This window comes from Hylobates moloch, unplaced genomic scaffold (assembly GCF_009828535.3).
Source record: "Hylobates moloch isolate HMO894 unplaced genomic scaffold, HMol_V3 SCAFFOLD_2, whole genome shotgun sequence".
Classification (NCBI taxonomy): Eukaryota; Metazoa; Chordata; class Mammalia; order Primates; family Hylobatidae; genus Hylobates; species Hylobates moloch.
The window spans coordinates 101598-117695 of record NW_026652277.1 but is presented as its reverse complement, the minus strand read 5'-3'; the positions used below and the strand labels follow the sequence as shown (position 1 = coordinate 117695).

At 36.1% G+C, this 16098-nt stretch overlaps 1 protein-coding gene across 16 annotated transcripts in view; it reads right to left on the bottom strand.

Moving 5' to 3' along the window:
• The window catches only part of ZMYND11 (zinc finger MYND-type containing 11), a 119131-nt gene that overhangs the window by 68796 nt on the left and 34237 nt on the right, over positions 1-16098 (bottom strand). For 12 of the 16 annotated variants that reach the window (XM_032169598.2, XM_032152582.2, XM_032162401.2 and 9 more), the window contains exon 2: positions 5330-5464. In XM_032169598.2, coding sequence (XP_032025489.1) covers positions 5330-5445 — 116 coding nt within the window. In that variant the 5' untranslated portion in view covers positions 5446-5464. Of the gene's footprint in view, positions 1-5329; positions 5465-8014; positions 8986-16098 lie in introns of those variants that run through there. The other 4 variants (XM_032149092.2, XM_032151322.2, XM_058431028.1 and 1 more) reach the window with 4 other exon arrangements.

Genomic DNA, 16098 nt, shown 5'->3' with positions numbered 1-16098 from the left:
AGATGATTATGATGGTAACATAGTTTTTAAATCTCCCCAAACCTACTAGACAGAGTTACTGGAAGAATACCAAATAAAACAAAGCAAAATGCCTTTGGACAACATACACAGTACAACAAAATTAGGTCATGCGAACTCCTATGCATCCCAAAATTTGAGCAGGTGAGAACAAATCTCTGAGAGCTACTATCCTGATTGGTATTGATACCCTTAGAGGAGAAAGAGAGGCACAACAGATACTAATGGAACAGGGAGTATAGGAGGGTAAAATACCCAACAGAGACTCACTGGAAAGCACAGTAGGCCCACTTGATAATAGCATTGAAACTGGTCAGGATTTTACACACTCCCATTTGCAGATGATTCATGGTAATTCATGAATTTGTGGTAAATTCTTAAGGAGCTAGAGCTTAATGGGGCCTACAAACACTCAAAATTAAGCAGTCACAGTTCCCTTCCAGGACAAAGCCCAGTATTACAGAGAAAGGCTACGAATAAAAGTAACAACTACTACTGCAGTCAGTTGAAAAGACCCTAAGTATAAGAAAAGGTGATTCCACAAAAAAACGGGGAAAAGATGGAGAAAAACCTAGGAAATCTCAGGAAAAATTAGGCTCTATTTTTAGCACTTCATAAAAATGGCATAAGAAGAACTTTAGAGCCATAAATCTGGAAAGAGTATTCAGAACCACTCTGCCCTGCCACAAGTTTAGGAAAAGTGATTTCACATAAGAATGACCAACAGAGAGGACTATGGCACATGGAGCAGGATGACATCCTGATGGTTAGAAACATGCCAGAAAGATAAGCCTACAAAACAGAAGGAAGCTAGAATCTACTGTCTGAAGACATGAGAAAAGACATGAAGAAAATGATATAAGGTAAACAAGCTATAAATCAGAAAAAAAATTCAGAATTCTGAGTTAAACATTTGAAGTAAATGGAAAAAAAATCACTTCAGAAGTGAAGTCTAAACTAGAGGGTACACAAAATGAATATACACCAGATAATGTTACATAAAAAGAGGTTGCAATGAAGGAAAAATACTAAAAATCAAAAAGAAAAAAGATGAAAAGAATTAAAAAGTACAAATACAGAAGACAGGAAAAGAAGATCCAACACATTAAGAGAGGCTCCAAACTAAATAAGGATGTGTGTAGATAAGAAAATAATAACATAATCATAACTATACATGGTATATAAAATATTTAAGATTTTCTTATTCTAATAGCTGTGTATTTAATGTTGCATAAAATAATTGACTATACGAAATTCTAAAATTTTATTACAGATGATGTCCCTGAGAACCATGATTCTCACCATGTCAGAAAGTAGATAAAGATTTTAGATAGAAGAGTTAAGCAAATAAAACCCAGTAGCCACAAAGTTCAATGGAAAATATCAGCATGAACTCAGGAGGTTTTCTTATCTTTTAAAAGTTATGTGCATTTCATAACTCTGTCCAAAGGCCTAGAAAGAGAGACCCACCCAGTAGCAATGCTGAGTAGCCAGGAAGTACTCTTAAAATACATTTTAAAACTAAAAGAAACCAGAGCACCTGGGAGAAATCAATGGTTCCAGGCCTGGGGCAGGATACGTACAAGAGGATCCCGAAACATCTTGTTCATAACAAGCAGAAAGAAGTTCAGGAGCCAGCACTGCAGAGGCTCCAACTGGTCAAAGATAGCATCAATAAGGGGTATGTCAAAAATGGACTGAAATATATGAAATGTAATTAAATGCATGAATTCCAAAGGGCAATTTGTTTTTAAATCTAATTGGTTACCATTAAAGAATACTATTTTTAAAACTGCTAAATACATAAAGAGAATGAATTATTCTACTTTTCCCATATGAACCATACCACATGGTAACCAAATAGCAGATGATAGGAAGCTATGTCCAGTTAGAAAAGGAAAGACAGACTGGATGATTATCATTTGGCAGTCCTTAATGAGTTACTGGATCTAGCATCAATTGCTATGTACATCACAAAATGAGGAACAACTGACATCATGTGTCTCCTGACAGTAGAACACACTACTCCCAGGGAATAGTCTTGCCCCCTCCCCCAAGCCACCAGATGCAGCTATCAATCTCCATGAAATAAAAAGCACTGAGCAACAGGTTAAACTAGACTACAGGGATGCAACTGGCAAAAGCCAGACTATGGAAAAAAATCACAACCAATGGCCAGGTTTCTTCAATCAGTTCCAAAAAAAAAACAACAACAACAACAAAAAAGGAACCTAGAGATTAAAAGAACAAAAGCAAGCAGAACTAAACCATTACACAGAAGTAAACTAGAGTGTTTAGGGTGTACTAGGCTAAGAGCCAGTCACCCCAAAGCCCACAACTTTTAATGCTTGACAAAAACCGTGTAGCTTTTTTTATAATGGCGTCACTCATCAGTCAAAATAAGAAATGAAACTTAATGACTAACATGCATTCTTGACAGTAACCCTACTACAGCCTTCAGTACCTTAAGATATCTGCAAAGTTTAAAAGATTATCTTTATGTTCGGACTTGACTAAGCAGAGCGACTTGATTGAAAATGAATCTAAGGCTTGAAAAATATTTACCTCTCGAGAGTACAGAATAGGAGTATTAGGCTTTAGAGCAAAAGATCTGACTTCCTTCCACAGTGCAATGCTACTTCCTAACTTACCTTAGGCAAGTTTAACAAACAAGGAAATTAATATTAGCCAAGAAGCAAAGGCACTGGCCGGGTTAGGCAATTTTCTAGACAGTTCTTTCTTGGAGCTGTCTAGCAGGGAAACAATGACAAATGTGATTAATGTTATGAAGGAAGTACAGGATGCTCTGATGTGAGCCACATAATAAAAATAAACATGGCATACCTCTCAGATGAGATGAGGAAGAGGAAACACTGGGACCCAGTCTTAAGCACTTAACCTCTGATTCTTTCTTTTTCTTTCTTTTCATCTTTAGATGAGACTAATAAAACCAAGACTATCTGGTAGGTAAATAAATTTATTCATATTTAATTGTAAAACTATGGACCTTACAACATGAAGAAAAATAAGCCTTGGCATCAATTAAGGCTATGCTGATGAAGAAAGGAGAGAAAAGAATGCTTATCAATAATACATAATGCAAAATGAGATGTAGGCAATCCTGTTAATCTCCGTGTCTTTTACTACAGTTTAATATGTGTATACATGTACACACACGTGCTGTGATAATCCAACAGGTATCTGCCACCCATTACTGTGGGAGTTCATTCTCCTACTCCCAGATTAGAAGGTGGTCACCATCTAACAGCACCATTCACACTGGGAGATTCCGACAGGTGCTTAGAGAAATGTCCCTAAAGCTTCTAGAGAAACATGCTACAGATGAACAAAGGTCATCTGAAAAACTGAAACAGTTGTCATGTTTACATGATTTTAATTTAAAAAGCTGAATCCAAAGAAAAGTATTTTATTTAAACATTCTTCTCTAAGCAATTTTTATATAAAGGATGGTTTCTTTAAAAATCTCAACCATAAGAAAATACTGTTTTGTACTCTGAGTTTTTTTTAAATGTTTTACATCAACATCATTTGCATTTAGTTATCATACCCCAAATTATGGGCTTTATTTAAAAGCATAATAATTAAAATAATGTACTATTTTATTCTTACTGTTCACATAGTGTTACCTTTTTTTTTCTTCTACTATCTTATAGGAGCAAGGAGTTGTACGTAGTCAGCTTTAAAATACCACAAGGGCGAGTACAGAGTTGGAGCCACATATATCCTCACCCCTTCTCTAGCTCCTTTTTTCTTCCCTCTTAAGTAGCCTTTGGGTTTCTTTGTTGTTTTGTTGTGAGACGGGGGTCTCACTGTTACCCAGATTGGAGTGCACTGGCCTTACCTCGGCTCACTGCAACCTCTGCCTCCCAGGCTCAAGTGATTCTCCCACCTCAGCCTCCTAAGTGGTTAGGACCACAGGTGTGCACCACCACACCAGGCTAATTTTTGTATTTTTGGCAGAGATGGGGTTTCACCACGTTGGCCAGGCTGGTCTCAAACTCCTGAGCTCAGGCGATCCACCAGCCTTGGCCTGCTACAGTGCTGGGATTACAGGCATGAGCCACTGAGCCCATCGTTAAGTAGCCTTTGTAATCTTCTTCACCAGCATACAGGGAAAGGACAAAAATACATGGAACTCAATTGTATTACTTATTAATAAAGGCCAAAAAAAGCATTTATTTGAGTGAGTTTTGTAAATTACTCCCATTCTCCATTTCTACCCATAGCATCTAAAGAATGTGAAAAGTATCAAGAAATTTTCTCTAAATTATTTTTAAAATTCCAAACACTTAAAAAAGATAAATTTAGCTTTATTTTTTTAAGAATACCCAGAGAAACAAAACAAAACCAAGTTCCTAATTGAAGATTCCCTTATACTTAGCATACAACATGTAAATAGAAGCTTCATAAGGTACTTTGATTTTTTTTTTTTTTTTTGTATCCTAAATCTGTCTACCCACACAAATAGCATGAGAAAGTAGGGGATGGCGGTGGAGAATTTTCTTCTTTAAAACTGAATGTTTATTTAACATGATTTCTAAAATATAGAAGGAAATTGTTAAAAATTCTGTTAGTGGGCTATAAAGTAGTAAGATGTTTCTTACTACACATACCATGCCTATCGTATATTAAAATTAGTAATAAACAGTAGACTGTTTTTAGATAGCTTCGTTACATAAAAGTGATTCACTAAAGGTGTTTTTAATAAAAGAATCTCTGGCCGGGTGCAGTGGCTCACGCCTGTAAATCCCAGCACTTTGTGGAGGCCGAGGTGGGCGAATCACGAGGTCAGGAGTTTGAGATCAGCCTGGCCAACATGGTAAAACCCTCTCTCTACTAAAAATACAAAAAATTAGCTGAGCGTGGTGGCAGGTGCCTGTAATCCCAGCTACTTGGGAGGCTGAGGCTGGAGAATCACTTGAACCTGGGAAGCGGAGGTTGCCGTGAGCTGAGATCGGGTCACTGCACTCCAGCCTGGGCAACAGAATGAGACTCCGTCTCAAAATAAATAAATCCATAAATAGAGTCAAAAATTTTGTTAACTAAAAAACTATTATACATAGTACACAGTGATATTTTCCTCATCTATTTTTTCTATGAAACTTCTAAACACAAGTTGCTTGTGTATGTTTCTGTGTTTGTTTTTCTAACAATACTCCTGCAAAGCAAAAAGTGTCTTCAGTTCTTTGTAATACATGTTGATTAGCATAACAGATAAAAATTTTTTTAGCCTTTCCCCCAAAGTCTTCTAGGAAATTTTACGGAGATATTTTTGTTTAAATTTACTTACTTTGTAATACGGTCAATGTTGGCAATTTGCTTCTGGTTCCGTATAATCTCAATGGCTGCCCAAAGATGCTGGATAGCTTTTGTATCCGCCTGTCGTCTTTTTGTTAAACGTGCCATGACCTGTTTACTTCTTTAGCTGCAGTAATAAACAAAAACATAAGGGAAAAAAACAGATTACAAAATGAATTATCAATATAAGTGAGTAACATTATCAGGACCTCTCAACTATTGATTATACTTGGCATGTAGTATTGCCCACTTTCTATTTTTTTCTACCATCCACATCACCAGTTACTTCATATAAAGTATCATTCATTTCATTACATCATGAAGAATGACATTCTAAAAGCCAAAAAGTTAAAAAGGTTATCCCAAGAAGGGTAAGTGGTCACTTCATACCAATATACTTTTAGAAAATGCATTTAAGTTTATTCTAAAACACAGAAATACTGCAAGATAAAACTTCATTTGTTGACACTGCATTGTTTGTAATTTGATCAATACAAAATAGAATTTAAATATTCTAATTGGTACTTTGGTTTATTATAATCATGGCTTAAAAATCAAATTTTATATACATACATAGATATATGAAAACAGTATTTTTTTTTAAATCAAACCATGAACATTAAATATAAGAAAGTTACTCCTGGGATGAGATGTGAAAGGTTGAGGGACAGAACACCAGAAGGTCACAAATTACGAAGAATGGTAACATTCTTGGATTAGGTGTAAGTTTTGGGGGTATTTATTACACTATTAGGAAACAGCATTGTTATTTTACTCAAATTTTAGTATTCCAGATGAATTGAAGAAAATTGCCACCACACCTCCCACCTCCCAATAATTTTCCTGCTGTCTCCTGGCAAGATGGGGAAAGAAAAGAGGTTAAACCCTGGATGTCCGGAGAGCAGTGGTGTCACAGAGAGGATTCTCTTAACTCGGCATGGAGAGACGTGTCTGTAGGAATCTGGTAAGTGCTTGTCATGAATCCTAGCACTGGGGACGCACTGAAACATCTCTCTAGATCATACATGTTATCATGCTGAGTTTAAAATCTAGGTTCTTAAATATACAGTGAACATTAAGCCTTCTGAGATTGCTGAAATCTCCTTGATCTGCCCTTTCCTATCTTTTAAGTTTAGAGAATGAGGGAGGGAAGCACTTTGCTGTGTTCCATGACTGGCCAAGAGAGCCACAGGAATCTCCCTTTCCTCTACCTCTGTTTCTTCACAGCCTACTCAGTTCCCCTCCTTTCTCAAACAAACACAAATAAACTCTATAGTTGCTATCAAAACTTGAGAAAACTGGGTCAGTCAGGCTCCTAAAATGTTTTTCAGAATTACACCACCATCAGAATACATTTTGAACATGTTTAAAGGTATTCCTGAATATTATCACAGTATTACTCCTAATAGTTCCAAGCTGCTCCACAGAGCAAATAATTCAAAAATAATACCAGTATTCAAGTTCTAAAGAAAACTTTAGAAAAATCAGTTGGTTCTGTGTAAATTTATACATAACGAAAATACAAAGATTATAACTTAGGAATAAAAATTTCTCTGTTTAAGTGCACTTGTATTGGAGCACCAACTTTCAGAATCTGATATGCCTTAATGGAAGGAATTCATTGGTAAGGATTTAACATATGTCAGAAAGTGACATCTAATGGTGAACTGTAATAATACAACTCAATCCTGTGAGATTATATACTCAGATAAATGAACAAAGTTTCACTCATTCTTACATAGTTAAAAACATATACAGGTGTCCACTTTATCTAAGGCACTGTGCTAGACACAATGAAGTAGTTAAAACTGTATAAACAGCGACCCTTGCCAAAAAAATAATCTAAAACTGGCAGAGGAAATTTGACACATACATGGAAGTAACTGTAAGGTCATATATGACATATAAATGGTCCACAATATGTGCTATAAAAATTCAGACAAGGGAGACACAGTTCTCGCTGAGGTAAAATTTCAGCAGGAAGAGATGAGGGACTCTGCAAAGTGGTAAATATGTAGGAAAATGTAAAAGCCAATTTTTCCCTTTCTTAATTTCTTTAAAAGATAATTGGCAGTTTAAAGCAAAGATAAAAATAATTGATAGGTGTCATTAGGCTTATAACACACGTAGAAATAAAATATATAACAACCAAAGCACAAAGGAAGGGAAGTGGGAGTAAGCAGAAATATATTATTATAAATATCCTATATTTATGCAAGTAGTATTATATTAATTCAAGGGAGGCTATCATAAATTAAGGATGCATTTTATAATTTCTAGACCAAACACTGAAGAATAATATAAATAGGTATAGCTAACAAGTCAACTTGTAAATTTTTTTTCACAATTCATGATATGTAAGAATATGAATAATTTATTCAGAACTATAAAAAATACAGCAAAGCTGTAAATGTAAAATGTTATATTTAACAGCAAAGCTAACATTTTAAAATAATACCATAATAAACAGTAAATATAACTATTTATATAACATAACCAGAAGAATGTAGTGAGGACTAAGTAGCAGAAGCACTAAAAATTATGTCACAGATTCCTAGAAATGATTAAAGTCAAGATTAAAGAATGAAGCAATGCTACATCTCAGAAAAACAGGTGTAAAGTTAAAAATCAAAGGTTTTGAGAACTACCTGAATCAAGTCACAGAAAATAAACATACCTTGTAATACAGGTACACTATAAGGAGGATGATCGTTAGTCATAAGAGCCCACGTAGAACATTGCAAAAAATGCCAGGGAAAGACAAATCCAAGTGAGAGAAATACAATGAAGTTTGAGGCATATTACAAAGATACCAAAAACAACTTGATCCGTGGAGGCAAGATCTCTTTAAAGTGCAACCATAAATTATCCTTTCTTATGAAATCTAAATTCATTCACTCATTTAACATATAATTCATGTATGCCTGTTACACACCAGGTGCTCTTCTATGCTCTAGGGATATAGCAATAAGCAAAACGGACAAAAATGCTTCTCTCATCTAGTACATGACTAGTGATGTGACTAGATATAAGAAAAGAACAGCAATTTGGGTGTTCATCAATAAAAAGAAAGTCTTAGAATCCTGGGTACAGACAGCTGATTATTTAAGGTCCTTGTTGATATGGCCGAACCAAATCCTACAGTCCATCCTTATCTGAGTGCACACTGCATTACTGCTCACAGTTCCCAATTATGCTCCCAAACTTCACACCTCCATCTCTTTGTTTATGCAGTTCTCTCCCTGGAATGTTCTCCCCTGCCCCTTACCAATTATTAAAAACTTCCCTGTCCTTTCTAGGATCTACTTTAATGCAATTTTCCCTGACCAGCCTTTTCTCCTGGAATCAAACCAAATAAAACTCAATTGTCCTCTGTATTCTAATACCAATTTGTTTATACATCTCTTACAAATGTATTGCTTGTAGAAATACTTACAAATTCCTCAAAAGAATTGTTTTAATTCAACTAAGACAAGATACGTCTTATTCATTTTTGTAACTCATGTTTTTCAAGGTGCCTAGCAGTTTTGAACATACTAAACCTTCAACATAAAATTATTAAATTCACTTTTTTTCAGCTGTTACGTAAATAACAAGAGCCCAGAGTGAACCTTCATTTATGTTTTATCAAAGATTGAGACATCAAAAAGAAAGATCAGAAGACTCTTTGTAGAGATTATTAATACAGTCTTCAATCCTTGTTCTGCTCCAACACATTTGAGGAATATTACAGGCTCCTTTTGGTAAAAGTAGACCATGATTCTCAAGAAGCCTGTAGTTAAAAAAAAAAAAAAAAAAAAAAAAAAAAGTAGCAAAAACTTCTGAGTAACTTTAATAAGCCCCTAGGTGATACTGATATTCTCTATCCCAACAAATCCAGATGTACTGCAATCTCCTCAGTCTACAGAAGTGTCATTTTATATCCACACTACTTCTACACAAACTGGGGTGAGGGCAAAAGGGAGAATAAAGGAGAAAACATATCAGAAAAAAACTTAACAAGCAAAATTAAACAAGACATTGCTTGGTGATATATATATATTTGTGAAAACTGCTTTATGGAAATGATAAACACAATAGTTAACAAGAACAGTTGAGGGGGCAGGGAAGAGAGATGGAGGAGCACAGTATGAGAATTCAAAACACCAAATAGGTTCTGATTTTTACTTCTGGTGGTAGGTTCAGGTTTTTTATCAGTATATTGCATAAAATGTTTTCAAATATTTGCATCAAATATTATTACTTTTCCCTAATGTGTATTAGCACTTTTAAATTATTTTTCATTGTCTATTAATACCATTTTCCCATTTATATATTAATTTTTATATTAGGTTTATCCATAAAATGCTTTTCTCTTTACTTCTTAATAAACATTAAATACAATTTTACTGAAATCTAGCTATGTATTCCTTTATCATTGCTTTTGTGATCAGAAGTCCTTCTACACTCAAATCAGAAAAATACGCAATTATATTTTGTAGTTTTTTTATTTTTATTTTTTATTTTTTGAGGCAGAGTTTTGCTCTTGTCACCCAGGCTGGAGTGCAATGGTGTGATTTCGGCTCACTGCAACCTCCACCTCCCAGGTTCAAGTGATTCTCCTTCCTCAGCCTCCCATTGTAGCTAGGATTACAGGCGTGTGCCACCACAGCTGGGTAATTTTTGTATTTTTAGCAGAGACTGGGTTTCGTCATGTTGGCCAGGCTGGTCTTGAACTCCTGACCTCAGGTGATCTGCCCACCTAGGCCTCGCAAAGTGCTGGGGAGAATTACTTTTTTAAAATTATAATTAGTAAACTTTATTTTTTAGAGCAATTTTAAGTTCACAGCAAACTTGCATGGAAAATAGAGAGTTCCCATATACTCCCTGGCCCCACAAATGCACATGCACAGCCTCCCCTATTATCAACATCCCACACCAAAGCGACACATTTGTGAAAAATCAACAAACCTACACTGACATGTCATTATGACCCAAGGTCCACAGTATACACTAGGGTTCACTCTTGGTGTCGTACAGTCCATGGGTTTTGACCAATGTATGACAAGCATGTGCCACTGTAGTGCCCATACAGAATAGTTCCACTGACTTAAAAATTGTCTGTGCTCCACCTATTCATCCTTTCCTTCCCTAACCCTTGGCAACCACTGCTCTTTTTACTACTGTCTCCATAGTTTTGCCTTTTCCAGGATGTCACAGAGTTGGAATCATACAGTATGTGGCCTTTTCAGGTTGGCTTCCTTCACTTAGTAATATGCATTAAGTTTCCTCCATAGCTTTTTATGGCTTGATAGACTGTTACTTTTTAGGACTGAATAATATTCCACTGGCTGCATATAACACAGTTCATCCATTCACCTACTCAAGGACAGGTTGCTTCTAAGTTTTGGCAATCAAAACAAAGTGGCTATAAACATCCATGTGCAAGTTTTTATGTGCACATAGGTTTTCAATTCATTTGGGTAAATACCAAGGAGTGTAGCTGCTGGTTCGTATAGTTAGAAAATGTTCAGTTGTATAAGAAACTGCCAAACTGTCTTCCCAAGTGACCGGACCATTTTGCACTTCCACCAGCAATGACTGAGCGCTTCTGTTGTTCCACATCCTCATCAACATTTGGTATAATCAGTGTTTTGGATCTGGGCCTTTCTAATAAGTGTGTGGTTAATACCTCATTGATGTTTTAATTTTTAATTCCCTAATGATATATGATATTGAATGTATTTCATATGTTTATTTGTCATCCGTATTTCTTTGGTGAGGTGTCCAGCCAGTCTTTTCCCCTTAAAAAAAAAAAAAAAAAAAAGTTTTTTTTAGTATTTTTGAAACAGGGTCTCACTCTTGTCACCCAGTCTGAAGTGCAGTCATAGCTAACTATAACCTCAAATTCCTGGGCTCAAGTGAACCTCCTGCCTCAGACTCTAGAGTAGCCAGGACTACAGGCATGCACCACCATGCCCTGCTCATTTTTTATTTGTTAATGTTTTGGAGAGGCAGGATTACGCTATGTTGCCCAGGTTGGTCTCCAACTCTGGGCCTCAAGTGATCCTCCCACCTTTGCCCTTCTGCCCATTTCTAGAACATGTTCTTCATTTTCTTATTATTTAATGTTAAATGTTCTTTGTATGTTTTGCTTGATGGTCCTTTATCAGATGTGTCTTACGCAAGTATTTTCTCCCAGTCTGTGGCCTGTCTTCGCACTTTCTTGACATTATCTTTCACAGAACAAAAGAATTAAATTTTAACGAAGTCCAGCTTATCAATTCTCTCCTTCATGGATCATGCCTTGGTGTTGTACTTAAAACATTATCAACACACAAAAGGTAATGTAGGTTTCCTCCTATGCTATTGCCTAAAAGTTTTACAGTTTTGTATTTTACATTTAGGTCTCTGATCAATTTTCAGTTAATTTTTGTGAGGGATGTAAGGTCTGTGCCTAGATGATTCTTCTTTTTCTTTTTTCTGAAAGTGGATGTCCATTTGTTCCAGCACCATTTCCTCAAGGGCTATTTTTTGCTCCAATGTATTGCCTTTGCTCCTTGGTAAAAGTTGAACTGACTGTATTTATGTGAGTATTTCTGGGTTCTCTATTCTGTTCCATCCATCTATTTGGCTGTCCTGTCACCAATGCCACATTGTCTTGGTCACTAAAGTTTACAGTAAGTCTTGAATTCAGGTAGTATCAGTCCTCAGACTTTGTCCTTCAATAGTATGATGACTATTTTGGGTATTTTGTCTCTGCATATAAACTTTAGAATCAGTTTGTTGATATCCATGAAATAGCTTGCTGGGATTCCGATTGAGACTACATGAATCTATACACAAAAGTGGGAAGAATGGACATCTTGACAATATTGTTTTCCTATCCATGAACATGGAATATCTCATCATTTATTTAATCTTTTACATCTATCATCAGAGCTCTGCAGTCTTCCTGATATACATCTTGTCCACAATTTATTAGATTTCTACCTAAGCATTTCACTTCAGGGGTACTAATGTAAATGATAATATGCTTTCAATTTCACATTACACTTGTTCATTGCTGATAAATAGGAAAGTGATAGATTTTTGTATATTACCCTTGTATCCTGCAACTTGGCTATAACCACTTAGTAGTTCCAGTTTTTTTGTTAATTCTTTTGGATTTGCTATGTAAATGATTATGTCATCTGCCAACAAAGACAGTTTTCTTTCTTTCCAATCTATTTGCTTATTTCTGTTTATTATCTTATTGCATTAGCTAGTACTGCACTTTCGATGTTTTCGTTTCTCAAAAATTCACGTGGGAAATTAAACCCCAAGGTGACGGCATTAAGAGGTGGAGACTTTGGGAGGTGATTGGGCCCTGGGGGCTCTGCCCTCATGAATGGGATTAATGCCCTTACAAAAGAGGCTTCAGAGACCTGCCTGGCCATTCCATCTCTTCTGCCATGTGAGGACACAGCAATAAAGTATCATCTTAGAAGCAGAGTAACCCTTTTCTGTTATTTATAAATTACCCAGTCTGTGGTATTTTATTATAGCAGCAGGAATACAGTAAGACAGCTGGGACTTCCCATATGACGCTGAAAGGCAGTGTGGTGAGGGGACATACTTGCCTTGTTCCTGATCTTAATGGAAAAGCTTCAAGTTCCTTACCATTAAGTATGATGTTAGTTGTAGGGTTTGTATAGATATTCTTTAACAAGTCAAGGAAGCTCCCTTTTATTCCTAGTTTCTTGGGAGTTTTTATGAAAGAATGTTGGGTTTTGTCAAATTCTCCTTCTGTATCTGTTGGTAAGATCATGTGATTTTGATAAACTATTTTTATTCTCATTTAGTTCCAAATATTTAAAGTTCCCCAAGATTTATTCTTTGAGCCCTGTTATTTAGAAGTGTGTGTTTAATCTCAATATATTTGGGGATTTCCCAGCTATCTTTCTGTTATTAATTTCAATCTTCATTCCACTGTGGTCTGACAGCAGATATATTATTTCTATTAAGTTTATTAAAGTCTGTTTTATGGCATCGAATGTGGTCTATGTTGGTGAACATTCTGTGTGACCTTCAGAAGAATGTGTGATTTGCTATTATTGAATAATGTAATTCTATAGATGTCAATTATATCCAGTTGATTGATGTTTTTGAGTTCAACTGTGTCCTTACCAACTTTCCGCCTGCTAGACGAGTCTATTTTTTGCTAGAGGGGTATTGATACCTCCAACTATAGTAGTGGATTCATTTCTTTCTCCTTGCAGTTCTATCAGGTTTTGCCTCATATATTCTGATGCTTGGTTGTTAGGTGCATACACATTAAGCACTGTTATGCCTTCTTAGAATATTGACTCCTTTATCATTATGGACTGCCCACCTTTATCCCTGATAACTTCCCTACCTCTGAAGTCCTTTGTCTGAAACTGATATAGCTATTCTGATTTTCTTTTCATTAGTGTTACCATGCTATATTCTTTATCTCTTCAATCTGTATATTTAAAGTAGGTTTCTGGCAGTCAAGATATTGTTGGGTCGAGTTTTTTCATCCACTCTCACAGTCTCTGTCTTTTAATGGCTGTGTTTAGGCCATATTTCAAGTGATTATTAATATAGTTAGATTAATATCTACCATGTTTGTCACTATGTTCTATTGGTTGACTTTGTTATTCTTATTTCTGTCTTCCACACTTTTTCTACCTTTTGTGGTTTTAGTTGAGCATTCTATGCAATTCAATTTTCTCTCCTTTCTTATCACATCAATTATACTTGTTGCTTTACTATTTGTAGTGGTTTCCCTAGAGTTTGCAACATACATTACAATTAACCCAAGTCCACTTTCCAATAACATTATACTGCTTCATGGGCAGTGCAAGTACCTTATAGTAACAAAATATTCTGAATTCTTCCCTCTAGGCCCTTGTGCCATTTTCACTTACACATAAACTGTCATTCATTTTACTTACACATAAACACCCACCCACCCACCCACACACAATCAAATGCACAGTTACAATTATTGTTTTGAAAACATTATCTGTTAGTAGGAAGAAAAAATTTTTATTTTACATTTCCTTATTCCTTCTTGGTCTTCCTTTCTTCATCTACATCCAGGTTTCTGAATAATTTGAAATAATTCACCTTCTTTCTGAGAAACTTTTTTTAACATTTATTACAAGGCAAAAAATTCCCTTAATTTTGTCTGAGAAAGTCTGTATTTTTACTTTTTATGAACGATATAGTTTTGCTGGATACAGAATCCTAGGTTGGTGGGGTTTTTTCTTTCAACACTATTTCATTCCAACTGGTCCTGCTTGCATGGTTTCTGAAGAAAAGTCAGATGTAATTCTTAACTGTGCTCCTCTATAGGTAAAGTGTTTATTCCTCTGGCTTCTTTCAAGTTTAATTTTCTGACATTTGAATATGGTATGCTTAGGTATAATATTTTTGGCATTTAGCCTGCTTGGTGTTTTCTGAACTTCCTTGATCTTTGGTTGGTGTCTGATACTGGTGAAATTGTCAAGCATTTTTGACTCAAATATTGCTTCTGTCCCTTTCTCTCCTTCTTCCCTTCTGGTATTCCCATTATACATATATTACATCTTTCATAGCTTTCCTGTAGTTCTTGGATATTCTGTTGTTGATTGGTTTTTTCCCCAGACTTGTCTCTCTGCTTTTCAGTTCTGAAGATTTCTAGTTGTCATATCCTCACATTCAGAGATTCTCTCCTTAGTCACGTCCAGTCTACTGATAAGCCCACCAAAGGCTTTTTACGTTTTGTTAGTGTTTTTGATCTCTCGCACTTCTTGATTCCTTCTTAGAATTTCCATCGCTATGCTTATATTGTCCATTTATTCTTGTTGCTCATGTTTTGGCATTAAAACTCCTAGCATTTTAATCATAGTTTTTAATAACCCCTGGTCTGATTATTCCAACATTCCTGCCATATCTGACTCTAGTTCTTATGCTTGTGCAGTTTCTTCACACTATTGTTTTTTGCTTTTTAGTAGGCCTTGTAATTTTTTGCTGAAAGGTGAACGTGATGTACTGGGTAAAAGGAACCTTGCTAAATAGGACTTTAGTAACATAGTGTAAGGTGTGGGGAACGGAAGCCTTCTTAGTCCTATGATTAGATTCAATCTCTAGACAGCCTGTGCCACTGGACTGTGAACTCCACCAGGGCTGCAGAGTTTCCCCCCTTATGTGGGACAGGATGACCGGAGGGGGTTGAGTTGTATATTTCCCTTTCCCCACGTAGAAAGCTACACTAGGCTGGAGTTAGGTGTTTCCCTTCCCCCAGGTAGGCTAGGCTTTGGTAATATCATGTCTCCTGAGGGTAGGCTTTGTTAAGAACAGAAAGCTCTTGCATATTTCAAAATGATCCCTTTCCCCCTCCCGCTGCAAGAAACACAAGGAGATTTTTCTCCAATATTCACTGTCAAGTCAAGCTCCTAGAGGTAAAAACTCAAAACTGTGGCAGCCCTCCCTCATGACTGGGTCCCTCTGAAGTTTCTAACTCTCAGAGTTGTCCATACTGGGCATCTAGCGATTCACCAATTACGGTTCAGCCTTTCCTACCCCAGCACTGGTCCCCACAGAGGTTTTTGCTTATGGGTTTGTGCTGTGGTAAGTTGCGATTCTTTATATCTACCTGTCTCTCCAATTTTTGGTGCAGCAGTATGCCCCATGGTTTCACTTCCCTGATTGATCTAAAAGAGCTTTTTTGTTTATTATTATTATTATTGCTTGTTCAGCTTTTTACTTGTTGTTAGGACAGCACGGTTACTT